Source organism: Aptenodytes forsteri, unplaced genomic scaffold (genome assembly GCF_000699145.1).
Source record: "Aptenodytes forsteri isolate BGI_AS27 unplaced genomic scaffold, ASM69914v1 Scaffold54, whole genome shotgun sequence".
Taxonomy (NCBI): domain Eukaryota; kingdom Metazoa; phylum Chordata; class Aves; order Sphenisciformes; family Spheniscidae; genus Aptenodytes; species Aptenodytes forsteri.
This window is the reverse complement of record NW_008796044.1, coordinates 17848379-17875374: the sequence shown is the minus strand read 5'-3', so window position 1 is coordinate 17875374 and position 26996 is coordinate 17848379. Positions and strand designations below refer to the sequence as shown.

General features: G+C 43.2%; 1 protein-coding gene across 1 annotated transcript; it reads right to left on the bottom strand.

The window, feature by feature from the left end:
- Nucleotides 1–4231: 4231 nt before the first annotated feature.
- Nucleotides 4232–25466, bottom strand: SLC22A5 (solute carrier family 22 member 5). The gene is made up of 9 exons (XM_019473880.1): nucleotides 25392–25466; nucleotides 22453–22607; nucleotides 20956–21127; nucleotides 19843–19969; nucleotides 15110–15210; nucleotides 11695–11909; nucleotides 10234–10416; nucleotides 9626–9761; nucleotides 4232–9027 (listed from the first exon to the last, which is right to left on the bottom strand). Exons 2-9 carry the CDS (start codon nucleotides 22568–22570, stop codon nucleotides 8940–8942), a joined length of 1140 nt encoding a protein of 379 aa, XP_019329425.1. The 5' UTR covers nucleotides 22571–22607; nucleotides 25392–25466; the 3' UTR covers nucleotides 4232–8939.
- Between the last annotated feature and the right edge of the window lie 1530 nt (nucleotides 25467–26996).

The following is a 26996-nucleotide window of genomic DNA, read 5'->3' as shown; positions in this document are numbered from 1 at the left end:
GCCGGGCTGGGGGAGCCCGGGGCGGGGAGGAGCACAGACGGAGCCCGGGGGGGTCCTGACCTGGAACCAGGGGTACCTAAGATCGGTGGTCAAAGAGACTCCTCACTCACATGTTACACGAGTTTATTTCTTCCCTAGCTGCCCTAAACGCGATGATTCCCATGACTTGCAGCACCAGCAGGCAAAGAGGCACCTTAGCTCTTCACCAAAGAGCCCAGAACCCCTGTAGATGTGACACAGCTGGCCCCTACGAGGTGATTTACCATTTGGGACTTGAAGAGGAGCACTTGGGATGTAGGGCGTGACCGCCTTCAAGAGAACAGGCTGCCCAGGGAAGCGGTTGAGTCGCCATCCCTGGAGGTATGAAAAGGTGTGTAGACATGGCGCTAAGGGACATGGTGTAGTGGTGGACTTGGCAGTGCTGGGTTAACGCTTGGACTCGATGATCTTAAAGGTCTTTTCCAACCTAAACGATTCTATGATAGCAATCTCATAACAGAGGAGAATTCCTTCTGACCAACCCCTCCCTGCAATTGTAAGCAGGAGCTGTATGAACTCTGGTAGCCTGGAAAAAGCTATCAGAGCCCTAAGATTTCTGATGGCTAAGGACAATGAATAAATCGAAAGGAAATTAACTTGGTTCACCCCAGGGTCAAAGAACCCTCCAGATGGTCACAATTAAGATGCCTCGAGAAGCCCCACTTCCAGCAGGGAGCCGACAGAGAAAGAGCTTCCCCACACCAACCCGGCCACAGCCGAGGGGAGAAGAGCTGGGGCTTTCAAAAGCAATTAGCAGGAACAACAACCCATCCTCCTCAGTTGTTCTGCTTCAGCCCTCCTGCACGGCTGCATGCTCCAGGAGGCAAGCTGCTATGGGGAATGCTCGCTTAATGACTGCCCACTTTAAAGCTGTTTTCTTCAGGAATTTTATCAGTTACTCAGTGTTCCTGGGCATTTCCTGCTTATCGCTCATTATTTACCTTGCCTCGAGGTAAAGCTAATACAGGAGCTAGCAGCAGGTATGCTTGCAGTTTTTCAGAAGGCGGGCAAAGAGGCAAGTGGTGGAGGCAAGGTCTGCTAGCATAAGAGGTCAAAGATGTACAGTGCAAGCGAGGCAGAAAAACTGTCGCCCTGCAGCGACGGGCAGCGACGGACACCCATCCCCAGAAACTGCGACACCCATCCCCAGAAACTGCGCTGGCCCAGCAGAGTGCAGCCTCTGGGTTTGGGTTTTTTTTTGTCTTCTCAGAAGCACTCGTTTCCGCGCAGGGATTTGCAGAATGCCGCTCACAGGCCCATGTAGAAAAATGACTCCAAATCTAAGAAACACCCCGGTGCACGGGCTGCAAGAGGCACCAAGGAATTTACATTCTTGAAAGGGTTTGCTGTGTTTGGTTTTTTTGGTTGGTGGTTTTGGGTTTTTTTTTTTGCAAGAGAGAGGAATACCAAGGGCAGGGCTCGGCCTTGGATCCCGGGCAGCAAGCCGCGATAGCACAAGGGCTGCTGGCAGCTCTCCGGCTGGGCTGTCGCGGTCGACGTGCACCCCGGGGCCTGCAGGACTGTTGCTATTTGGACATACACAGTAACCCCTAATACAAAAGGATCCAGCATACAAACAGTCCAAGAGATACCAGACTGGCTGTTAAACAACGGAACCTCACACTAACAGCATTGCAAGTAGATTCTAGGATATATTTCTAAAATCTGTCACAACGGGGTTAAATAAAGGAAGAAGGTTGGTATTTGGTGAAGAAGCAATACCTTGCCCTCCTCAGATGTTTTATAATCTTGCAGAATCATGCTCCTTATTTTTTTGCAGGTGGAAAAATCGAGCTGTGGGAAATGAGAGCAACTTCCCAAGGAAACAGCCCCGGAGCCCCCCGTCCCGGTACAGCGTCCCATGGACTACACGGGTTTCCAAGAAGTGCTTAAGTGATCTGGGAATCCAAGGCACTGCTTCAAAGGTGACTTGTTACCTGAATTCTCGCTACTGGAGAGACTTACTGAACCTTCAGTTATCTAAATCGTATTTCAAATGTGGGTCATGGGAACCAGTCACCCAGTTACTTAGGCTGCTAATTGCCTCTTGCAATACCGGGAGGTGCACGCCTCCGGGCTGGGTTTAGTCCTGGCACTTGTGCTTTGTAAAGTTTCAGACCCTGACCTAAGATCTGTTCCTGGATGCCAAAAGATCTCCTGGTGACACCTGGTGCACAGCTCAGATTTCTGCATCTCTACAAGACTGTTTTAACTTTTATCCTTGACAGAATTGAAGGGGAAAATAGGGCACTTGGGAAAAATCATTTAGATTGATGGATGCAGAGAGAGGTGTGTGTATTTCATGATGTGTTCATAAACTCCTCAAAAAACCTGGAGTCCTGCTTTACCTGAGACATGGTTCTGGACTTCTCCAAATACACGAGAGCAAAGCATGCTATTCCCTCTGCTATCACAGCCGCTCAGGGCAGCCTCTTCCTCACAGCAGAGACATGGAGCCGTGAACATACATCTCATCGCACAGAGATGCTTGTGACCCCTCTGAAATGAAAGTCAGATCTCTTCCACAAGGCAGGAGCTTTGTCTTAAAGGCATCCATTTCTTTTCACATCTCAAGATGGGCACCGCTTCATTTATTTTAAAGCTCTGCTATCACAGCCGCTCAGGGCAGCCTCTTCCTCACAGCAGAGACATGGAGCCGTGAACATACATCTCATCGCACAGAGATGCTTGTTGCTTGTGTGCCCTGTGAGTTGGATGTCTTCTCTCTTGCAGGAGGTTTGTCTTAAAGGCATCCATTTCTTTTCACATCTCAAGATGGGCACTGCTTCATTTATTTTAAAGAAAAAAAAAACCAACCAAACACCACCAGAAATAAAACCACCCACAACCAAGCTTTCACGCATTGCCCCAGGGGGAATCTCATCCCCTGTGCTGCCCAGGGCAAACACTGCTGCACCATGCGCCTGTCGGAGAGAGGAATGCCCGCCCTGGCCTCCCAGCCTTGGTGGTCCTTTCAGACAAGGGTGGGTTTCTTCAAAGCAAACTGGGAAGCGGCTCTCCAACCCACCTCCCGCTGGATAAGGGGTTCTTCTCCCTTTCTGCTGGCCTTGTCTCCACCCCTCCCTGAAGGATTAAAATTAGCAATTCAGACTACGGACAGCAGGGGTTTATTTGTAGACAGTCAGCCAAGTATTTAGTTCTGTAAACATCTTAAGTAAATTCCTGCTGCCCCATTATCTCATCTTCATACTCCCTTACTGTTTTACTGCATTTATTTAAAAGGAAGTAAGAAAATGTATTAGAAGAATAGAAGTGGCCCAGGTTTTAAAGATAATTGTGGAGCTCCGAGTCCAAACTCGGAGGAGCTATTTCTTCACAAGATGGGCAAAGATTTTTACAGATAAACCAGACCTGCGTGTACCACGTACAAGATGGGCCAAATGCTAATCCTTGAGTAAGAAAAACCAGGCAGTGATAGGCAGAGTCCCTAAATTGTTTCTTAAACCTCCTAGTGTATCAAACTCAGCTGACCTTGCCCGTGGTACTTCTGCTTATCTACAAGCGTACAGCTTAACGTAGCACGTGTGGGAGAACCCCACAAAACCCCAGGGACCGCATCTAGCGACGACATTTGCACAGCTTGTTGTCTCGGGCCACGTGAAGACTGCCATCCAGTTTTGCTGCAAACATTTAAGTAGCACCTTAGAGAAACTCCTTGCAATTTTTTCAATAACCTGCCATTTCTAAATAAATGTTGAATTACTGGTTCTCCATGTTGCTGACATTTGGAAAATGCTCCACGAGAACAGGACCCACAAGAAGACCTGTCAGCACATCACTCCCCGCAGGGAGGAGAGGAAGCAAGTGCCCACACTGCTGCTCCAGCACCCACCTCCCATTCACCTCTTTCACACAGCAGCCACACAGACAGTGCTCCAGTTACTAAGACCACCTCTTTGCTTAGAACAAATATTTAAAAAAAAAAAATTACCCCCTTTTCCCCGCACCCCAGCCACAGACAGTGCTCCAGTTACTAAGACCACCTCTTTGCTTAGAACAAATATTTAAAAAAAAAAAATTATGGAAAACAGTCATTATATATAATACAAGATGAAGGGTAAAGCCTACAAGACCACAAAAAAGAAGCAGCAGCTCTGTTATGCAAATAACACATTAAAACATGAAGGCACAAAAAAAATTATGAGAATACTTCATTTTAAAGATAATTCCAGATATGATTTTATTCTGAACTTTACAAATAACAAGCATTTTTCTATAAAAAACTAGGGTAAGAACCAATTTAGTTACAGCTAGGAATATTTACATTCTTAGAAGAAATTTCTGTATCTTTCTATATACAAGGCTGTGGCCATTACTAAAGTACCCCCAAAGGCATTTGTAAGTAAGGCATTATGGTGCCTGAGCCGATTCTATGCTTTAAGAAAACCATTTACAACTGCCAGGATTAAGGTTCTATTCTACAAATATTGAAATAGGTATTTATTCGCAGAGACAGGCCCACCAGTTTCACGTGCTTACTGTGCTCATGTGCATAGGCCCCTGGAGAGCATTAAAAAGAAGAGCCCCTCTGGGCGACGCTATAAAACGGAACCGGCTGTAAAGCAGAGATGGGTATAAGTCACGTTAATCCCAAATTCCATGAGATCAGCGATACAGCATTAGCATCACCGTATCTCAAAATGAAAGTCCTCTGAAGAGAACGGTATTTTTGCAATGTAGTTAAGCGCACAGGGAAAGTGTTCAATAATGCCCCTCCTCACAGGCGTGCACGCCGCAGGCAGCTTCGCGTAGAACTATGAAGGGGCTGTGCAATTAGACGAGTATGATTAAGCATTCAAAACCCAATCCTTGCTTGACTTACTGCAGTCCAATTCCCTGGGCAATGCACCACCTCCCTGTGCTTTCTTCTTCCAAATGGTAACTTGGAAACAGGGGAGGAGGTGATCACACCTCCTAACAAAAACGGTGTTGGAAGTCATCCAAAGTTGCCTGCTTCTGAACGATGAAATACTAAATGATGTTCACGTGAGCATTACATTCACCGTCAGGAGAGTCAAACAGAGGATCTAACAAACACAGACTGTGGAGCACGAACATCACAAGAAATTAGGGTTCCTTTTGAGTTAACGGTATTTCCACTTGCAAGCAAAGAAACTGAAGTCACAGGATCACGCGACACGCCAGACGATGAAAGAAGTCAGTCTAAGCTGGAAAGGAAGGGGTCCTAGTTCCCAACTCGAGGCCGTATGCTGTTTTCCTTGGTGAAGATACTGTCGTGTGCATCGTTCTCTAGCAACAGAGAGTTTTGCCTAACCACATAGTTTTGTATAACCTGTGTTGCTGCTGTCATACAGGTTATGGGCACCAAAACCATTCAGTATGTCCCAGGTTAAGGTTAGCCTGAATGTCAAAGTCTCTATTATCTTCCTCCACAGTACAAGGAGCTCATAGGTTTATCACAACTCCTCTTTCAAAGGCAAATTCTGTCCCTTCCCCCTTACCAAGTGTCACTCCCTACTTCTTTGAGGATAACAGGAGCAAAAGCTCTGGCTTTCCCCGAGAGCAGCAGAACAGGCCCTTCCCCACTAGCCAGCACACTAGGCAAGACCAGTGTCTAGGTGTGTTCAAATACTGGTACTAAAACCCACCAACTCTTTACAGAAGGGACAATCTGTGTGCGACTTCACCTCGGGATTAAAGGCTGTCCCGTGCATCCCTTGTCCACCACGAGGCCGAGCGAAGCACCTCCCACGTGGACCGTGACTCATTTCACGACACTCACACAACAGCTCCGCGGGGGCGAGTGAAACACGTCTCAAAAATGTCAGTTAAAGTGGTCCGTTTACAGCAGAGTCTCAGAAAGTCGGTCCAGATCCTGCTTCGCATCAGCATTAACGCAAAGCGACGTGCCGACGCGTCTATTAACGAGACCATACACTGTCTAGGAGTCAGTCACGTCTGAAAACGTGGCACTCGGCAGACACCTTTCAGAGCCAAGGCACGGCGCGGCACCAGCGCTTTATCCTGCAGGTATCCACAGCCACACTTAGTGCTGCAAATCTCACCTGTTGCCAGCACTGATACCACTCTCAGATTTGCCAATTACTGGGTCAGTTCCTCTCATCGACATCTTATTTGCACAGATCAGATCACCTGCCTACATTAAAATATCCCCTCAATTTCTTTTGGAAATAACGTAGTAGCTGGATTCTGTCTACCCACTAGAACAAGCTCCTTGTTTTAGAGATAAACTTGAGAAGGGTAGGATAAAAAAGTAAATACAAAATAACCCAGGACGCTATATTAAATATATTCTACATTTCTGACTCATACTTTTTGTTTTAAAAAAAAAAAAAAAGATGAGCAAGGAAAAATATGTATTTTTTTGGACACAAAGAGATTGGATTGTTTTATAGTATTAGTCATAACCAGGAAATTCCCAATTTTGACTGGATTAAAAAAAAAAAAACAAAAGAACAAAAAACCTCACAAAATCTTCAGTAAATATCAGAATATGTAAATATTCAAGAACAAAAGTCTCACTGTCAAGGCACATACCTGGATAAAACAGTGGATAAGAAATTATAGCTAAATCAGACATTAAATGGACTCTGCACTTTAGGACAGGAATTTCCATACTAGATCATGTATCAGGCAAGCACGTATCTTCCATTTCAGGGTATTTTCTGAAACAGTTTACAGGAAGAGACTTATGGGACACGGTTGTTTACACTGGCAAATCCATTACAAGGAAGCTGTAGCTAAGTGTGTTTTGCCTCAGATTCCTGCGGTTATCAGATAATTCTTCTACAACACGCAGAAAAGCTGCTGCTTCTAAATGTTCCAGTTCCTAGAAATAAGGTTTACAAAGAAAAACATCTGTACCAAGTTTTAGAACACATTCTTAAGTTTGCAATGAACATTTCACAAAAGGTGGTAAGCCTGACAAATTGTATCATGTCTTTGGGCAAGGGAGACTGGCTGTTACACGCTCTCTCCTGACACGTATTTGCTCATGTCAAGGCTATTATATGATGTGCAGCGAGGCTTGCAAAATCCAGATTCTCGATTTTTGTGCTAGCTTCAAATCACACACTGCATTTTAAACCCATCTGCCAAGGGCCTGTCAACCTATTAAACAGGAGTGACACGGAACCTGCCCAAACGTTGGGATTTCTCTCCTCAGAAGAACTGAGGACACAACAAAACTACCTTTCTCTGTATCATTCTCTGACCTGGTAAGACTGGCCAACTTCCTGCTGCATCCAGAAATTAAAATACTAAACAAGCAGGCGAGAAAATGCAGGGAAAGCGGAGCAAACCCTAAAGCTCAAGACACTGGTAGGAAGAGTTTAAAGAACCCCACTACAGCCTATGCAGTTTTTTCTACTTTCTTGTTTTTAAGACAAGCAGTCTGGAGGGCACACACTAGTGCATGAGTCCGACTGCCGGAGCTGGTTATCACGGACAGAATATGTGGTATTGGTTAACAAAAGACTGGAATCAGCTGATGCCACCTACGTATTTAAATACAGTAGGAAAATGCAAGTCTTCCACGACCAGCTGCCGCAGCAGAGAGTAAGGCCCCTAAGGGCTTTGGCTACAAAGGTTTAGGTTCTGTTTATTAAGTCTCTACAGGACAGAACACACACAAACGAGTGCCACAAGAGAGAAATCTTTCACCGCTCACATCTGTCAAAGTATGATGTAATGCACGATCAGAACAGCACAAATGAGATTAAATATATATAATATATATGTACACTCAAAGAAACACAGGTAATGCCGAGAGTGCTTCTGCAACCCAAGGAACAACTTCTTGGCAGACTGTCAACAAGGTTTGGTGGGTTTTTTTAGAACAATTTGAAAACAATTCACTGATTACATGAGTTAAGTGAAATAACAGACCTCAAAGCAATCATGCAGTTGGCACTTGAGAAGTATATTCTGAATTTAGTTCTCAGTACATTCCACCATGAGGTCAACGCAGTGGCATAGATTAACACGAAAATTTAGCTCTAAATACATTCATTGTGTGCGTGTGTATGTGCACGTGTGAAAAGCACAGAAGACAGCAGAATTGTTTCCATCATCCAAATTGCACCAAAGACGTTAAAACAATTTAGACATAAAACTTCCAACACACATCGAAATGGAAGAACCCCAAACTAACACCGCTCCCTCCGCACACAGATGAAACCTTTTGCATCATTTAAAATAAATACGGCCTGGAAACAACTCCACCATACAGGTACAGTTGAAAACCAGCATTGGAATCAAGTGAATTTTGTGAGCAAAACTTCAGTGCTACAAATATTTTGTGCAAGACAATCCTTTCGATCTACGTTGAGTTAAAACATATCAAGTTAGAATTAATTCTCAAAATCTTTCTTTGCATCTTTCTGAATTTGGTAACAAATTCAGCACGTGCAAAGTCATTTGAGTAAGATTGCAGAGAGGCATGTTCTCATAACCTTCCCTATAATAAATAAAGTTTCCTGTCCAGAGACAGAAGTCAAGGAATCAAAACCAATTAGCAGTTTTTTCTGGCAATTTTTACTTCTTGACGTGCATTAGCTCTGGAGAAGGTTCACTGAGGAATCCAGGTACCCTGCCAGCCCTTGAACTCATTTTCAAGTATCTTGCAGCTGACCTATACACTTGAAGTTATGAAGGATTGATCAGATACTGTTCCATGGTTCTACTGCATTAAAACAACTGTGCCTGAAATGTCTCATTGAAGGCTATACAGTATTTATGTTCATATAAAAAGAGAATGTACGGAACACAGTGTTTAAATTAATAAATAAGGTTAAAATTACAGGAAACAAAGTGTTGCCACTAGCCCTTTCTAGAATGAATTTTAGAAGAAAAGTCCATTTAACTTTCAGTTCACCAGGAAGTACACAGGAGTTCCATCAAAAAGCTGTGCTTTTAAAAATCTCTGGATTTTCTTCTTCCTCCTTGGAATCCCTTGTGCTACTAGATGCAGGCCTGTATTCTAATCTGGGGCGGGGGGAGAAAGAAAAAAGAAAATAACTTAAAAAACAGATGAGAGAACAGAGAAAAAAAACTCTTTGATATCCTGAGCCCTATTTGACATTACAGCCTCCTAATTTTAATATCTTGTTGACTTCAGTTGGACAGGTCCCTTTCTTACACGAGTATATGCTTATGTGCCCTCTTCAATCAGAGCCGTGGCAAAAGGCCAAATGCTCGCAATGCCTTCTTAGGTCAGTTGAACTAAACTGGAAGAGTTCAGCCCTTCACCAGTGCTTATATGACTTTCAGAACCTAGCAAAATAGATTATAACCCACAAAGTGTCCCTATACCTTTATAAAGCAATACACTTTTACAAATGCATTCCTCATATGTACTTTTATTCAGTCCTCAAAGTAAAATGATAGATTTGGAGCCGAGAGACGTACATATGAACATACACACTTGGGAACAGGGACCAGGATTCCAGCCAAATTCTTAGATCTTCACAGAGCACTGACTACGCTACCAAAACCAGCCCCTCCCTCTGACAGTACCTAGGCAAGTCCGCTCCTCTTCTCAGAATAGAGAACAGATGTGTTAAGATCAGAAGGCGACACTTACCCTTTCACCAACAGCATTTGATCAATTGTGTCCGGAAGAGGCATACCATAGCTTTCTGGCAGAAATAAAGTCAGAATTCCTGATAGCACAGTCAGGCTCCCCATCAGGATGTAAGGCAGGAATCGATCATAGGCACCTAGCAGAATACAAAAAAACCCCAACACCCGAGCTTCAGCTTTAAGCCTCCGATACCGTTTGTACCTAGGAACAAGGCTTTATCTGCGTAAGATTTATGCTTTCAGTACAAAACAAACCAACCCCCTCACAGTCTGGCATTCAAAGCATATATTGTTTTAACTGTGGTTTTAGGAACTCAAGAGACTGTGAAACAATAGCTGTAAGAGCTGTCCCTATTGAGTCAGTAAGATTGTGAGTCTTCCGAACGTCTCTTCAACAGGGCATAAAACACAATTTCTCTACGTTATGACCATTGTTCGGAGATGTTGAGAACCCATTTTTACCTGCAGTTTCACAACACACCTGGACCTGGGAACAAAGAACAGTCAGAAAATCCCAACGACCCACAGAGGCAGGACACCGATCTGGGTAAAAAGCATTGCTTCCCACCTGCCAGCACCTCCCCAGCGCAGGCAGACGAGTTAACTTACCGAGGTAAACGAAGTAAGGCGAGAGGATGCTGCCCAGTCTAGAGGCCATGGAACTTGCTCCAACTCCCATGTTTCTCACTACTGTTGGGTAGAGCTCAGCCGTGTAAACATAAACCATTGAAAAGGCAGATGTGATCCCAAATTTCCCTAACATCACCAGTAGAATAGATAGCGCACGAATATCTGAAATCAAAACGCAGTAAGGATTTCAATAGAGCTCTGACAATCCATGGTATCTCTTAATTCCATTGTGTTTGTATAACTCCTGTCTAATTAATTCCAGTATCTGGTGTCTTCTTTTCTCTGTACATGTCTACAAGCACGGGCAACATTTTTTAAAATTTATTTATTTTTAAATTACTAGCGCTCAACATTTTCATTTCCTTGAGAATGGGGCTTCCTGCCAAGTAAAAAACAAGAAGAGAGCAAGCACTGGAGAGGTCCTCTCAGATTTCAGGGGCCAGATCTCTGCTATTGCAAACACCACCATATATCCCCTTTTTGGTAAGGTGAACAAAGTTAAACATTTGAAACAAGTTATTTTTGGTTTCCTGCTCTGGTTTCTCATGAACACTGCTAGCTACAAGTCAATAATTTAATTACAGGAAGCCAGGCCGACTTTAACTGGGACAGTTAGATCTGAAAATCGAAACAGATCCTATCTGTGTCCAATTGATTCAAAGGACTGGAGAAAGAGAATGCAACACATGCATTACCTGTATAAAATAAGCAAGGCACTTCTTGTGCATTCTCTTTTGTTTCTTCTTTGATATGTAAACAAGTGCTGAGCAACAACACCCCCCATCATATTCAACAGCATTACCAGTAAGAGTCCATAACCCCTTAATCTAACTGGCCTAAAGATACATATGGTTTGTATCTTTATGAGATATTATTATATTTATGTATATGATACGTATATTTATGAGATATTATCCAATGAGTGTTATTTTGTCCTCCTTTCCAGTTGCCAAACATTATTTTAACTATCAACACTAATTCAGTGCAAGCAGTTTTGCTTATCAAAAATGCTTCCACAATGACTCCCTCGAATATAACTGTTTAAACAAGCCATAAAGAGATAGTCATTTACAGTTGTTCGGGAAGTTCTGCAGCTTCCTGGTAACCTCCGCTGACCAAATTCTGGTTGGTCTAGTCCTGGTTTTACACTTGGACCTTACCAGGGCACCCTGCCAGGGGTGCACATTAAAGCAAAACCGGACTACAGAGCTGATCCCAACAGACCACAAAGCCAATGACCCACCTTTAAAAATGTATCTGAATTGACATGTTGTGTGAGCTCCCTGTGCAGCAGCACTGAGAACCAAGGAAGAGGGGCAAAGATAGGGAATGAATATCTGTATTTAGTCCCCTCAGGACACTTTTCCTCCGCATCTGCCTAGTTCGTGGTACTGCACTTCACCTATCATACGTATTTGAGATCAACTAACGATTCCATACGTGAAGGCACCAGCTGAATGAAGAGAAGAACACAGCCTCCCAAGAATAACGCAGCAGCCATTGAATACCGTCGAGGGAGATTTCGAAGCAGCAGCCAGGAAATAACATAGGCTGGAACTTCAATCACTGCCGAGAGAAAGCAGTTCACATAGACGTCTCCATGCAAGTTAGGTGTGTCAAGAGAAAGTCCAAAATAACCAACAGAGATTATCATCCTGAAAGAAACAGAATAACAGGGTCAGACAGTTTTCTCTTCTTCCTGAGGTTGCCCTGAACCTCTGTTAAGCACAGAAATCACTATGTAAGGCAAATTCAGCATCTGCCAGATTCTTTCACCTTTGAAACATCTTAAGTGCTGACTTCAGAAACAGCAAGATAACAATTACACAGTGCTGATGCTTTTTATCTTTCAAGTTTCTCTTGAATTTAAGGAATATATTTAAAAAAAAGAAAATCCTATTCAGCATTAACGCAATTAGGTAACTCCAGAGCTGTTGCTAGCCTTGCTGAGGCACAGGCCTATGAGCCCAGCAGTGCTGGATGGTCATGCAGCTATAGTGGTCACTCTTCTTTTCTGATGCCATTGCATGACTTTGCAACTGTCCATCCCACTCTCATGCAGACCTCGCAAGGAAGGTCTGGGTATTTGTCACTTTTAGACATCTCATTTGTCTCTGCTAGTCACGCTGATGGAGAGGGGCTGACTACTTCTCACGTATGCCTCCATATTTCAGGTCACCCCTGGGAGACAAGTGATGATCATTCACAATGCAGTGATACAGCAGTTCCTATTACTAGTAGTTATGGCTTTAGCCTGAAAGTTTGGACTACTAAATTTTACTGCTGCTGAGGCCTACAGCAGCTTTTCATCACGTTTACCAGAGCGCTCTGGGTGGAGAACATTGTTTCTGGGTCATTACCCTCCACGCTTTGTGTATAAAGTCACAGAGGAGGAGTACGGCATCCTGGCAGACCCAAACAATCCAGGATTTTCTCTGCCATGCCCCAAGCTGGCTGGGCAGGATCCAAGTCACATTTGCATGGCTCGGTGCCTGGGCTGGTCAGTGTAGCAGGACAGAGCTTGGTGCCCGGGAACGCTGCCATCTTAACTGTGCCACTGCCAGATGAGAACTGGCTTCCACGTGATCAAGGGAAACACACACCTGGCCTTGGAGACAAATCCTGTCACGTCTTGGGAGATGCTGGGAAGAGAAGGTTATGCTTCACCAACAAGCAATGTGCGGTAAACAAGGAAATAATGGGTCCAGGTGCACTGGCGAGGTACAGAGCACTCGGCACTTCATCTCCTTCAGCATTTATGTTATAACAGAACCTGGAGCAAAATCACTGCACAGCACAAAGCGGATCACTGACCAAAGATTAGCTCTTCCTCCTCCTCAGTTCATGTGGGAAGAGCCTTCACGGTCCAATTGCTTAAAACAAGTTGCCTAGTATACCTGGGAAGGTATGAAGTCATACAGCTGAGGGTAACCCCCCCCCAGCTCACTGCTGTGAGCTATTCTTCTCAAAAGTAGTTATGCTGTGTTTTCCACAATGCTGTACAATATGCCCAGCCCTGTGCTCCTAGGAGTTATTTTTATACACAATAAACTGTGCTTGCTGGAACTCACTTTCAGCAGCAGTCTGCCTTAGCTTATCACATTGGCAAACTTTGATACAGTTATACATCTTCTATGAAAACTTTACGGGTATTTACACGTCCCAGGGTGATGAGAAGCCAAACTTCCTCCTCCCTGATGCAAACCCAGCAAAGAGTTTAGTTTAAAAGCCTTCTACTTACTCAAAATTAACAAAACTCAGCAATATGTAAAGGTGATATACTGCTATCTGCAACCATCCTCTTTTACAGAGCTTCTTTTATGAGATCTTTCAATTCATAACGCAGAATATACCATCAGTATACTATGGGTTGGAAAACATTGCTGTGAGTCAGCACAAGATGCTTTATATTTTGGGAAATTAATAAAAGGAGGTTAGGCAACTGACATGCAAGGTAAAAATAGTGGAAAAATTGCCCAAATCAACTGAATACTCTTCTGCAAGAGGAGGTAAGAATGTGTAAGTCAGTTGCACATGTTTGACTCTTCCCGCCTATCATAAAACTTCATTTATCATGTGATAAAAAGCCCTTCAGCATATGGAATGGTTTACATACTGCCACGTCACTCTGTTTCTCTCAGATGCTTTGTCCTACCAGAAATGCTGTTCAAACAGGTTTTGCATTTGATTTCTACAACCACACACGCAAAATCAGCTGTGCCTAGGAACTCGCTACTGATCTACTCCATGCAGATTAGAAGTAGGGCGGTCTCAATTCGCTAGCTCACTTCCAATTAAAGGTGAGAGTCAGCAATTCAACTTGGAGGTTAAAACAACAGTATACAGAAACTGTATCGACATTTCTGCGAAGAACCAACATTACTTTTCTTTTTTGAGCTGTTTTCTGCTCAAGTTCCTTTCTCAGTGTGTTTGTAGCACTGTCCTTGGTGATGGGCAAGGGAATCTGGCTTAAATATTAGCCAAGTCATCCTTTGACCCAAAAAGCCCCATCAGCTTGTACACACTGGCAGCTCAGTGGACTGAACTCCAAGGCTTTGCCTCACTAAAGCACAGGAACATTGTTCAAAAAGGCAGCAAATAGACTCAGTTAGCTCCAAAGCACTTGAGGGACCTTCTTGGTTAGGACACTGTAGCTACACGCACTAATTAAACTTCACTTTTATAACCTATAAAGGCAGGCTATAAGTTACCCTCTCCATTTTCTCTCTTCTGAGCAATTACAGCTTCGCTGAGATTTCCAGTAAAGGAAAATGACAACTGTTTAATCAAACTGAGCATAAAGTATGGCTTCAGCTAGTGTAAGACCAAGCTGAAGATGGCAGGTAGACATAGTAGCTAGCAGGAAGGTCTAGGGAAATCTCAGATTAGAACTTCAAAGGAAGCTTTATCCCTTTAAGACACAATACAAAAGAGATGGGAAGATTCTCCCCGTAAGTCAGGCATCACGGTGTTCAGACCCCTGGGCAGTAGTCCTCTGACTGGAGGACAGGGCACGACTCATTCCTCTTAAAAGACTTCGTTACTGTCAGATGAGGGTTCCCCAAGGCCCAGTATCAGGCAGGATTCCCACACATCATTGCCAGCTGATCTGATTCTGGCTGAGTTCAGGATATGCCTGACTGCTTCAGAAAGAAATAACAATCCAGATGTTTCTAGACTGTTACTGAAATGCAGAACCTACGTAACCAGAATTTTGTTGCTTCAGCCAGCAGGTTATTGGTTTTTGAGCTGGTTTTGTCCATATCTCTTCAGAATACCTTATAGTGTTCAAAGAACAGTTTTTAATTGTTTTGCTGCTTTCGCGCTTGTGTATTCCTTAACCACGCTTGCTTACCAAAGAATCACTGACATAATTGTGATAGTTAGGATATTTCGGGTTTTCATTAGATCCAAAATGGTGTACGTCTGTTGCTTCTGGGAATTCAAATCTTGCAGCTGGAAAAACAAACAAACAAACAGAAAATCCATGGGAACATTAGCTTCCTGAAAGCACAATTGTTGTGCAAGTAAGTCCCCCCCCAACTTATACATCAGTATTTTGATATGCTGCAGAGCTGAAACAGGTGCCTCACTTTTAACCGACCACGTATAAGCCGTAAGAGCCAACTTACCTGTGAAAGTAGTTGCTCCTCCCTAATTTAAAGTCACTTAAAATTTAGGCTGAAATTTGTAATCATCTCCTCTGCCTGCGTCTCCATAAAGCAACTGCTTATTGTTACTTTTATACTTGAATTATAAAGCAACAGCATTAATTTCTGATTTATATGTCACTACTGGCAGGGTTCTTACATCCAGTTTTGAGGACTGCACCTTGAGGATCATGCAAATCAACTGCACCCAGACGAGAAGAGAACAACAAGGATGATGAGACATTTGAAAAATGTGATCTTTAAAAGTCTGAAAGCAGAGGGTTTATTTAGCCTAAGGGCCAGAAGATGGAGGGAAGCATTAATTTCTGATTTATATGTCACTACTGGCAGGGTTCTTACATCCAGTTTTGAGGACTGCACCTTGAGGATCATGCAAATCAACTGCACCCAGACGAGAAGAGAACAACAAGGATGATGAGACATTTGAAAAATGTGATCTTTAAAAGTCTGAAAGCAGAGGGTTTATTTAGCCTAAGGGCCAGAAGACGGAGGGAGTCTTAAAAGACCAAGAATGGTCTTCAAAGACCAGCAAAAAAAGTGATAAACTGTCCTCTATGTCCACTACAGACAAGGCAAGAACTAACAACATTAAACTGCAGCAGGACAGATTTAGTAAATGACTCCTCATGCTGGACCTAACAGTAATGTATTTAAACTGAGACAAATTGGCCAATGAGCTGAACAGTGCCCATCATTATTTAGCCTGGTTTTGAGATCATCTTCTAAGAATATAAGCAAAAAGACAAACAAACTTCTTTCCCCCTGTAACTTTCCAGCTCCTCAAAATAAAACCACTTCCATGTAAACAACGCAAAGATATTCACCCATGAAGCATGCGAACAAGTTGTGTGCTCGATAAGATTGTAAAAAAGGGAAGAATTTAAGGGTTTTTTTAATTTAGGTCTTCAATTTGGACCCCTAACAAGGAGTAACAAGGGAGAGATTTTTCAAAATATGTAGAAGGTGATTTAAGAGGACAAGTTCCATTGATTAAAACTATCAACTCTGATAAAGCAACACTATATGGCTGAAGAACCACAGTTTTCTAGACATGTCATTTTTCTTTTCTTTTTTTTTTTTTTAATCGCAAAAGATGGTATGTTTTCAGGATTTATCACAGGCTACTTACTCATCAATTTAATGGTATTTTTAGCAGTCTTACACTAAGAACATTAACGAGATTTTCATCTTACAATCTTCCACAGAGAGTCTTTTTTCTGTTAGGACATTTTGTATCTATCTGAATCTGTGACTCTATCAACAGCTAGAAATCTAACCAAGAAAGAAACAAGCATCCACCTTAGCAGCTCAAAATTATCAAATGAAAAAAGGTAATACTGAAATATTTTTAATTTTGACACTTTTTGAATTGTAAGCTGCCAAGACGCCTCACAGTATTTAAGTGAGGACTTCTCTTTCCACAACTAGAAGAATCACTCTTGCCTGACAGACCTCTATTATGTGCAAGCACAATAAACTGTATACAAAGATTACTTCCTCCCTTGATTTTTTAAGTCAGCGTGACCTGAGAATGCCAAATTAAATTTTAATATGTTTAAAGACTGAATGCCTTTTGTTGGCACTGTGTACTCCTTCATGGTATGTGCAAACATTTATCAATAAAAGTAAACTATGATTGCAGCTTCAAAATAGTGCAATTACTCACTACTTTGAACTTTTCTGAACTCTTTCAGCCTGGTCTAATATGCCAACCTCTACTCTGTATTAGTTCAACTTACAATACTTTTTTCCCTAAAACATCAGGCTGGTCCAGCAGAAGTAGCTGGATGTATTGCAGGACACAACGCACCAATAAAGAGGCAAAAGCAACCTCATCAACCTCATTCAGTTAGTGATGTTTCTTTTGGCAAGCTAGTTGCTGGACACTGATTTGGTGCCCTTAACTCTTGTCCCTCAACTCAAAATACACATTAATATCCTCAATGTCTTGTAAACTGTATCTGAGCTAATGGGAACATGAAGTTTACGTAACCCCTGCAGTCAGGTGAAAATTCTGAGTGATATTTTGTTCTGAAGACCTGGAGGATAAAATAGTGGCCTTGATGCTTGTGCACGCCAAACTTCAATGTATTTGCTTTCACAAATCTTCATTTTCTGTGAAAGACAAACAGTTCTTTACATTTGATAGCTTTCACTCTGCCTGAAGCCAAACCTCCCACAACACAAACTGCAGTCAGCTTTACAGCTCACAGCCCTTTCTCATAAATCACATGATCTTTCCTAAGTACTCTCCAGTTTTGCCACTATTCGTTTCCAGGAAACCAGCAAACAGGAAACAAAAAAAAGGAGAAAAACCAAACAAACCGCAAAACAAACCCAGGAACAGTAACATTCTGAGAGTCACAGCTGATGAGAAGAAAAGGACCCTGCCTTTTAGGAGCTGGATAATCAGACAACATAATTCTCAACAGGACAGGCTAGAACAAGAAGCTATGAGAAGGGCAGGGAGCGTAAAACGATGACTTGAAATTAAACCTATCATCCTAACATTTCTATCCCCCTCATATGGGATAATTCAGCCAACCAGGCCCTATTTGTGCTCCGCAGCTTGCTTGCGACTAGTCACCTGCTCGATCCTAACTGGTTTTGACATCTCTGGAGCCTCAATATTGCAGGTGCTGCTCTCCAGCTGCATGGGTTCAAGGAATACTCCAAACATGAGCTCAGGTTGCTTCCCCATCCAGAACTCACGTTCCAACTGCACGAGGGCTAAGGGCCAGTTGGATTTCTGAGAACCTCGCTGCAGCGTAAACATGCTTCCTAAAAAACTCAAGAGAGGCTGCGAGCCTTCTGCCTTACAGCTCTTCAGAAAGCAGACAAAAGAACAGCGTAAACAGACCACTGATGAAGAAAAGTTTTGCACAGATTTTTTTGGTTACAGCATTACTTTTACCTTAGAAAGTAAAAAGATGGGCGGGAGTTCTGCACTTAAACAGTGCCTGTTCATCGAGCTCATTTTCCTCTCAGTGTCAGAATGTTAATCTGTGTTTCTGAAAGTTGACGTGCAATGATTTATCTGTAAATAAGCACCGTGTACTCCAGCCCACCCTGCTGCAGAAGTCAGCATTTCCCCTCGTCCAGTGTTCCCCGGGGCAACATCCCTACTCTTGCCCCTGCCTTCTGCTGCTTCGTAATCCAGCCCCATTCAGAGATGACAAACAGATCAGTATTTCTTTCTAAGAATGGGAGATGGAGATGACAAACAGATCAGTATTTCTTTCTAAGAATGGGAGATGGAGGATTCCAGGAACAGTGACGTTAAGCAGATGTTGGAGCTTGTTTTCCCTTCTTCTGCTGTAGTGCTGGCAATGGGCAAGTTTTCATGCCTACAGCGTAAGAAGGAAGGATCAAAAAAAAGGAAAAAAAAAAAGCGTGTTCTAATGAAAATCCAGGGAAAAAGCTCATAAGAAGGTCTGGGTTTTCCTGGCATTCTCACTCTGTTCCAGCAAGACCAGGATGTCTGTCCTACTATCTACAAAGGAGTCTGGACAAACAGATTTGTTTGCACCTCAGCTAGCTTCAGCCCAAGTGAAGCTGTTTCAATCTCAATAGCAAACACACTACAGTTTAATGGCTAACCGTTTTCCTTAGTCTGCTACAGAGGCCTTGTAAAGCAAGTGAATATACAAGGTATTTTCACGTAAACGACAAGACAGTGTCAATTGTCAACCAGAACACAATTAGGTGACTGCCCAGACAGACGCTACAGAACTGCCTAGAGTGGTGCCCATTCTCCTGGATTATGCAAACAGTTTGTCTGTCTGGTTTTTGGAGTTCATGTTTGAATGAGTGTGGAACTGCTTCTACATCTTAAGGTCACCAACAGCTCAGACAAATGGGGGATACGTACAGGAAACAAGAACATGCTGGAAGGAACAGATGGGCAAGAAAAGATACTGCTAGCTACTCCACCCGAAAGGAGCTCAAGTTTTGCTCTCCTTAACATGGAGTAGAAATTGGAGTTGAATATGGAATTGAACTAGAATGACATTCTTTCCACTGCCACTGGCCAGGATTAGTCCTGTGTTAGACTTTTACAGAACTATATTAGACTGCACAAGCATAAAATCTGTTTAGTGCAAGTATTTAGATCACAAAGCAATAGGTACCTCAAATTCATTACCTTCCCCCAAAAACTAGAGTTTAAAAGGAAGAAGGTGGCGGTAAACTGGATCAAAAAGATTGCATTAGAATGCATGTTGGCATTCCCATGGGAACGGGACAGCAAGGGCTTTGCAAATCTTAACGAAGTGGGGAAAGGGTATTCTGCTTTTCAGGAAAAGGATGACCTTTTACCCATTTGAGAAGTATGTGATACACTGCAGGCGTAACTCTATTGATATGTCTGTAAATTAATCGCTTTACATGGTCAGCTGGACTGCTGAATGAGTCTTACCTCATTAGGGTCAAGTATTACATCTGGGGCTGTAAGGCCGTTAGTTTTTGCAGCCTTTCGGATGATGTCTTCCGCCTCTTGAAATCTTCCCTGGGAGATCAGCCACCGTGGAGATTCCGGAATGACCCTGCAAACAAGGTTCAGAATAACGAGCCTGCATTTCCACAGACAGCACTGCTGCAGGCACCACTACGCATTGTTCCAGGCATGAAGAGCTCAGAACTTGCCATATCGTGCAGACATTAAAGCAATGACAACAGAAATCAGATTTACAAGAGCAGACTAGCATACTGAACAAGAACAGACTAAAATGTGTTTGTGGATTTTAGAAATACTAAAGAAATAAGCCATGACTCAGAAAAAAGAGCAACCAAAACCTTCAGAGTATGGGAAAACAGTTTAATTAAAGAAATTCAGAAATGTGAATACACAAGCAGCATGCTGTACATTAAGAGGCGTATCCTTAAAGAATAACACATATAAAATTAGTAACTGTAAATACTGTCATGTAAGTCAGAAAGTAGAATTTGCCTGAGTCATTCAACTTTGTAAGAAACTGGATGGAATCACGAACATAAATGCCAGTGTAAGTGAAGAAACACCACCACCATGTGGACTATTTAAACTTTACATGCCACCTAAAAGTAGTATTTCATTAACTATGGAAGAAAACATGGAAGCCTCGCAGATGTGCAACTACTGTTTTGTAGCTTGTCGTATCTATGTCACCCTAGCATTGCCCAGCTTCCCAAAACAATTGGTTTCTCCTTCTGCCCTTAGTTCAGGCCTACTCTTAAAAGTTCGTGGATTTCAGTTGGTGCAGAAGGATGAGTTTTATTGACTTTTTTTTTTTCCCCTTTGCATGTGGATCACTTAATTTTATAGAAGCCTACAGAAAACGAAGAATAGGCTTTTCAGGCATGAGTCAAATCACCCACAAAGCTATGGACTTGCAGTTAAACGACTGGGAAGAGGAAAGGACACAACATCCATTCTTCACCTGCCCGTTCCTGAATTTCATCGGTAAAGGCTGGTTGGCTTGGAGCCTGGATCTTAAAAATCTGCGGACAGGACCTTCTAAAGACTAAAGTCTTTTAAATTAGTTATACTCACCACCAGAGCGGGATGCAGAGCAGCCCAGGTAAAGTAAGTGCCAGCAGCAGCATCCGCCAGTCTCTGATGAAGTAAGCAAACAGTGGCAGCAACATGTAGCCAAATGCATAAAATATGCAAACGCCTAGCGTGCAGAACAGCACGCGAATTGATTTGCCAAGAATTTCTGTGCCTGTTCAAAACAACAGGGAGAAGATTAATATTTTAACTTAATAGCAACCAAGTAACTTACCGAAAATACCTCTAATGATTGGCTTTGAAATATACTACACTGGGTAGTTACAGCACATAGCGCGCTCTGCCAGCCAGTTTTAGAGGCACCGCAGACCTGCTTCATGCAGTGATCCCGCATCAACCCAGGCAAATAGAAAAGGAAGAGAACCGGGCCATACGGTATTTGTGTAGCTCAAAGTAGCTAAAACTTCTATAATTCTATGTTCTTAGAATCTCCCATTCTACCTGAGGAGCTAAAACCACCTGACATACTACAAAACATTCACAACCCTTAGCCTCAGCTTGATCCCCATAGGGTCCTCTCCAGCTTATGGAGAGAGACCAGCTTCTTTAAAGGATAATGCGGAGATGCCTAAATTAGGTTCCTGACCTGTACCGCCTTCTAAAGGACTATTTCACTATTAGCCAAAAATCTTGCTGTCTTTTGGCGTACACACGCGGAGGGTCGCTAACAAAGGCCAGGCTACTGGCGGTGGAATTAAATGCACTAACAGGGACCAATGCTTCCCTTGGAAACGCTTTGGGACCTGCAAATCGAGAGACATTGTAAGAGATATAATCTTCCTCATTTCCACAGAAATGGAAGAAGATTACAGAAGTTGCAGCAGGATGTCTGCAGTGAGGTTAGCTAAACACTGTTGTCACAGCTGCACTGCTCTTCTTTGGCCCAAAAGGAATTTCTTGCCAACATTTGGTACTTTGGACAGTGAGGCTACTGTAAGTAGCATTGATCAAAAAACACTTATTTTTTTAAAAAAAATTCTCAGATTCATATGGTAATTCACATTCCCACCTGATCAAATATAGTCTTAGTTAAATTGAAAATATATGAAGCAGGCATCATTATGCCATTTAATTTTTTGCTATAGGCTGCTTTAAGGAGACTTTATAACACTTGATTTTTTTTTTCTTTTACAAGTTTTTACATGAATTAGGCATTTAGGCCCCAAAATGGACAACACAAATCCCTGAAAAAATCATGTCTTACACGTCTTACCTTTCCAACTGGAAGACAGATTTTGTTTCGAATAATCAATTTCTGGGTTTTTTGCCTTTTTAGGATGGTAAGCCACAGATTTAATTCAGATTGCACTTCTATCAACTGGAAACTTCCAAGGAGAGCATGAGTTATCCATGCATGGTGAGGACACACTCTTAACAGCGCTGCTTGGCAAAACAAATCAACCCTAAGCCAGTACTGAAAAGGAACAGGAAAAGCACAAGACTAAAGAACGCATACTGCGCCCAGCAGGACTTGCATACCGAGAACAAATGCGGCCACGTAGTTAGATATCTGTCCCATGCCGACTAGCACAAAGAACACTGAAAACATCTCCCAGCTGGTAGAGAAGACCTGTACGAAGCTGAAGCCAGTCTGCATTGCCAGAGTTGCAAACAGCACATTCTTCCTGCCAAACCTTCCATGGACAGATTAAAAAAAAGAAAAAAAAAAAGATTATACAACAGCATGAATTAAATCTTCAGAAACAGAAAAATAAGATTACTCATATGCATACTTAGGGAGATACAAAACATCTGCAAAAAGCAGAGGTTCGGGAAATGTGACACAGGCACAACTATTCTAAATACATTGAAAAATCCACTGGGCAAGAGAAAATATTATTCCAAGGGCTGCTAGTTAAGTTGCCTTTAGGTATGTGCTAGAACACTATTCCTCCCTTACAGACAGAATAAGCAGGGAGACAAATCATCGGCAGCAAATTATTTAAAATGCAGGAGTATTAGGTGCTTCTTCTCCTCTAAGGAGCACACATTTCATGACACAGATCAGCATGTTAAAAAAAAAAAAGAAAAAGAAGAAAAGTTTCTGAAAGAGAGGTAAAACTCAGGCTTGTAAGATGCTATAATCAGTAAGGGATCCCACGCTGCAATCTTCATTCCACTTAGGAAAAAAAAATGAACCAATTTGAGGGATTCTACCAATTCTGTTGATGAATTACTAAAAAAAAAGAAGTTAAACTAAACCCAACCCATCAAGCTGTTAAAAGAGTCAGCGCCGATGTCCTGGCCTGGGCAGCTCCACACCGCAAGCAGCCTTCGCAGCCTGTGACAGGACATCTGCTGGGTGCAGGTTCACACAACTCCATTCTGAAGTTAGACTTGACCAGGAGGTCTACAGTTGGGTGCCACAAGCATCTACCAACACTTGACCAGGAGGTCTACAGTTGGGTGCCATAAGCATCAGGTAGATCGCAATGCACGAAGAACAGACCATTACTTGAACCTCTGAAATATTTTGTCAATCTCACTGTCACACCTGGCCAGGAGTGCGGGGCTCAGGCTCGCTGCGGGACTTTCTGTACCAGATGGGCAGATGGCAGCAGCAAAACGCCGCGCACAGCCTCAACGAAGCAGTCTCCTTGTGGGGCTGCTGGATGCACTTGGGTCTCTCGACCGTGAGCTAGCTGCCATTCAGTGGCTACGAGAGTAACTGGATGAGCTGTGCTGATGAGCTTCCTCGACTGCACTTGGTGAGGATCTGGGTGACCACGTGAAGGAGCTGCAGGAGGAGACTCCTGTGATGGTGAAGGTGGGAAACTCGTGGCTTCTGGCACCAGGAGAACAGCTCCCGCTTCACCTGCTGGTTAGCCACCATGGAAGACACTTGGCACCCTCATAGCAGGTAAGGGGCTAGGAGCTCTGTTGAACGAAGCACCCGAGCCCTGCAGCAGCACCAGGACAAAGTGGTGGGAGACTCCCCACGGCAAAGAGGGGAAAATCACCCCTCACGCGGGAGAGCAGCTGGAAAGCACGGAGCTCTGCCTGGGGATCGATGATGAAGACAGCTGAGAGCTTATGGGTCAGGATTAGCAGGCAGACCAACGCTGGCACCGCTGTGGGTGTCCACTGCAGACCACCCGATCAGAAAGAAGTAAACAAGGCCTTCTTCAGACAGCTAGAGGAAGCCTCGTGTTCAAAGGCACTGGCCATCATGGGGGACTTCAACCACTCCAATACCTGCTGGAGGGACAAGACCCAGAAATTTTCTGAAGTGCATCAATGACAACTTCCTAACACATGTGAGGAGCCGACAAGGGGAGACACTGCTGGACCCCATGCTTGCAAACAAGGGAGAACTGTTTGGGGATGTAAAGGTCGGCAGCAGCCACGGCTGCTGGCTGTGCGATGGTGAAGTGCAGGATCATGAGGGGAGGAACAAGGCAGAAGGCAGGATCACAGGGAAAGCAAACATTGGCCTGATTAGGGATCTGCCTGGAAAAATCCCATGGCATCTGGCTCTGGAGAGAAGTCCAGGGGAGCTGGTTGATTTTTAAGGATCATTGTCTCCAAGCTCAAGACTGGTCCAACTTGATGAGCAGGAAACCACGCAAAGGCCCCGAACGGATGCTACAAGATTTGTGGCAGAGGGATTATGTTTCAAAGAAACAGAAACTCTACAAGTAAGTCAGCAAATTAGAGGACCACATATTGTTCTCTGGGAATCAGGAAGACAGCACAGCAAATCTCAGGGAGACAATAAGAAAAACTGAGCTTTAAAAGAAAAAAAAAAACAAACCACCAAACCCAAAACCAACAACCTGTCAACATCACAAAAATTCATGGTGTCTTCCATTTTTTCATGTTTGTATTGATAAACAAGAAAGCCAGTGTACTCTGCAACTAGAAATACAGAGAAAAAAAAAAAATCCCCAAACAAGAAAGCCTTGCTTCTCTGAAGTACAGCTGAACAGCATTCATGCTTTGCAGCTTCCACAAACACAGGTCACTGGACTTAGATGTTGTATTTGATGACGAGGAAAAGAAGCTATGGGTGTTTATAAAAAGAGAATTTTAAATTCGACCTCAAAAAAGAGGAAAACAAGCCTCGGGGAACTCTGAACATAGTCCAAAGTAATTAGAAGAGAATGTCATTGATCTGATTTTTCCAGATGAAACTTATCTCCTACACCTGTTTTCTGGCATAAGAACAGTTTGCTCCAGAAGTGATTTCAGTGAAAAAATAAACAGATAAAGATAACACTCACTAACAACCTTTGTAACATTCTGTTCTACTTCAGGACGGTTACTCTATACTCTCTGTGTACATTCAGATTAGACAGTCACAGAACAAAGACATGTTAGTAGTTGCAGAAAGACACTTATAGCAAACTTCACATACAAGAACTGCTTACAAAACAGCACCAAACGAAGAGCCAGAAGCTCTGGTGTGTATACTTTACTTGTCTGAGAGCTGTCCTGATACGAAAGATCCTAGCAGGACGCCCACAAAGAACAGGGAGGTGCTCAGGGGTCCCTTCCAGTCGTTGTCACATACGAGATTCCACTGCAGGGAGAGAGAACACGAAAGTCTTGTAATAAACAGGATTTCCCCTCCCTCCTAAACGCCTTGGCTGAGCCCGGATGAAAATGTACCCTTTGGACAGAAAACCTCCACAAGAGGAATGAGTAACTAACCTACTGCACAGATGCAGCTCCGTGAAAATAACGGGAAGGGATGCTGCAGAGCAGAGGGCAAAGGCCACCCGCCCTGAGCCGTCTCGGGAGTGATCCAGCTGAGGCCCCAACGCTGCCTTCAGGTGTGACCCACCTGGCTTTCTTTACACAGTCGATGGCTGTGGTATTTCCCCTACACACGTATGAGTGACGGTAACTAATAATCTCATCATGTGCTTGGTTCAGCTCCCTTTCAAAGGCTCTGCAGCCCCTTAAACTGCTGCAATTCTGCCAGTTTTGGAAGGAGTGAGCATAGACCCCAAACCTGACTTCCCTGCATATGGTAACGTTTGCCATTAAAAATTCACATTTCTAATTTAAGAGAAATTGAACTATACAAACAAGAATATAGAAAAAAATACCTCCTCCGTTATTACATTTTAATATGGTTTTGAGAGACTGGAGACTGTTCGCTGCTCACTGGGAACCTAACTAACGTAAATTATAATATTTGGAATAAATTGAAACACATACACCAAACAAACCAAGATTTCCAAAATGAAAACAAAAAAGAGGAAGAAAGCAAGGTATTTATTAAATGAAGACTGCAATATTTTCCAATCTCCTACCCACTTCAGTCTGATGTTTTCAAAATAGCACTCGTGTTATTTTTGTATCTATACCAGCAGCTATTATTGAAAGAGTCTTAATTTTATTTTGGTTATCTGGGGAAAAAAAGTATGTAAATATTAGTAGAAAGGACAAACCCCAGCAGGGACGCCTCATCCCCTACCTCACTGCAATGCTGCGGCTGGAGGAGTTCCCAGAGCTCTCTCTCCCTGTCCTGCCACGCTACCCAGCAGCCTGCTGGCAGAGGGCAGGAGGAGCTGCAGCCCCACCGGAGAGGAATTTGGAGGCAACCAACGCTTCTGATGTGAGGCCAAACCCTCCTGAACTTAGTTATTCAAACAGCTCCCACAGGGCCCCTTCTGATGTTTTAGGGATGGAAACTTTTAGATTTTAATCTCTATTAAAAAGGTTGAAATCAAAATATTCACCCTGACCCCAAAAATTAATCCCCCTTGCTCCCCAGTTACAAATAATTAAGTATAGTGTGTTTTCCTCTTAGTTTTTTTTAAATTTGTACTGGAACACCCCGTAAGATCTGCTGCTGCGTGTCCCAGCTCCGCCATCCACTTCGTCCGCGGTCCCGCATGTGGGAACGCCAGTGTTTTCCTTTGTTCACCAGCTCTGTCTCCTTAGCATCAAGCCTTTGACTCCAGGAATCTCACAGCCCTCAGTCTATTAACAGTTCACGCTACAACTACACCCGAGTGTATGTTTTAAGGTTGTGGGATCACTAAAAACCACGCACTAACCGAACAACACTG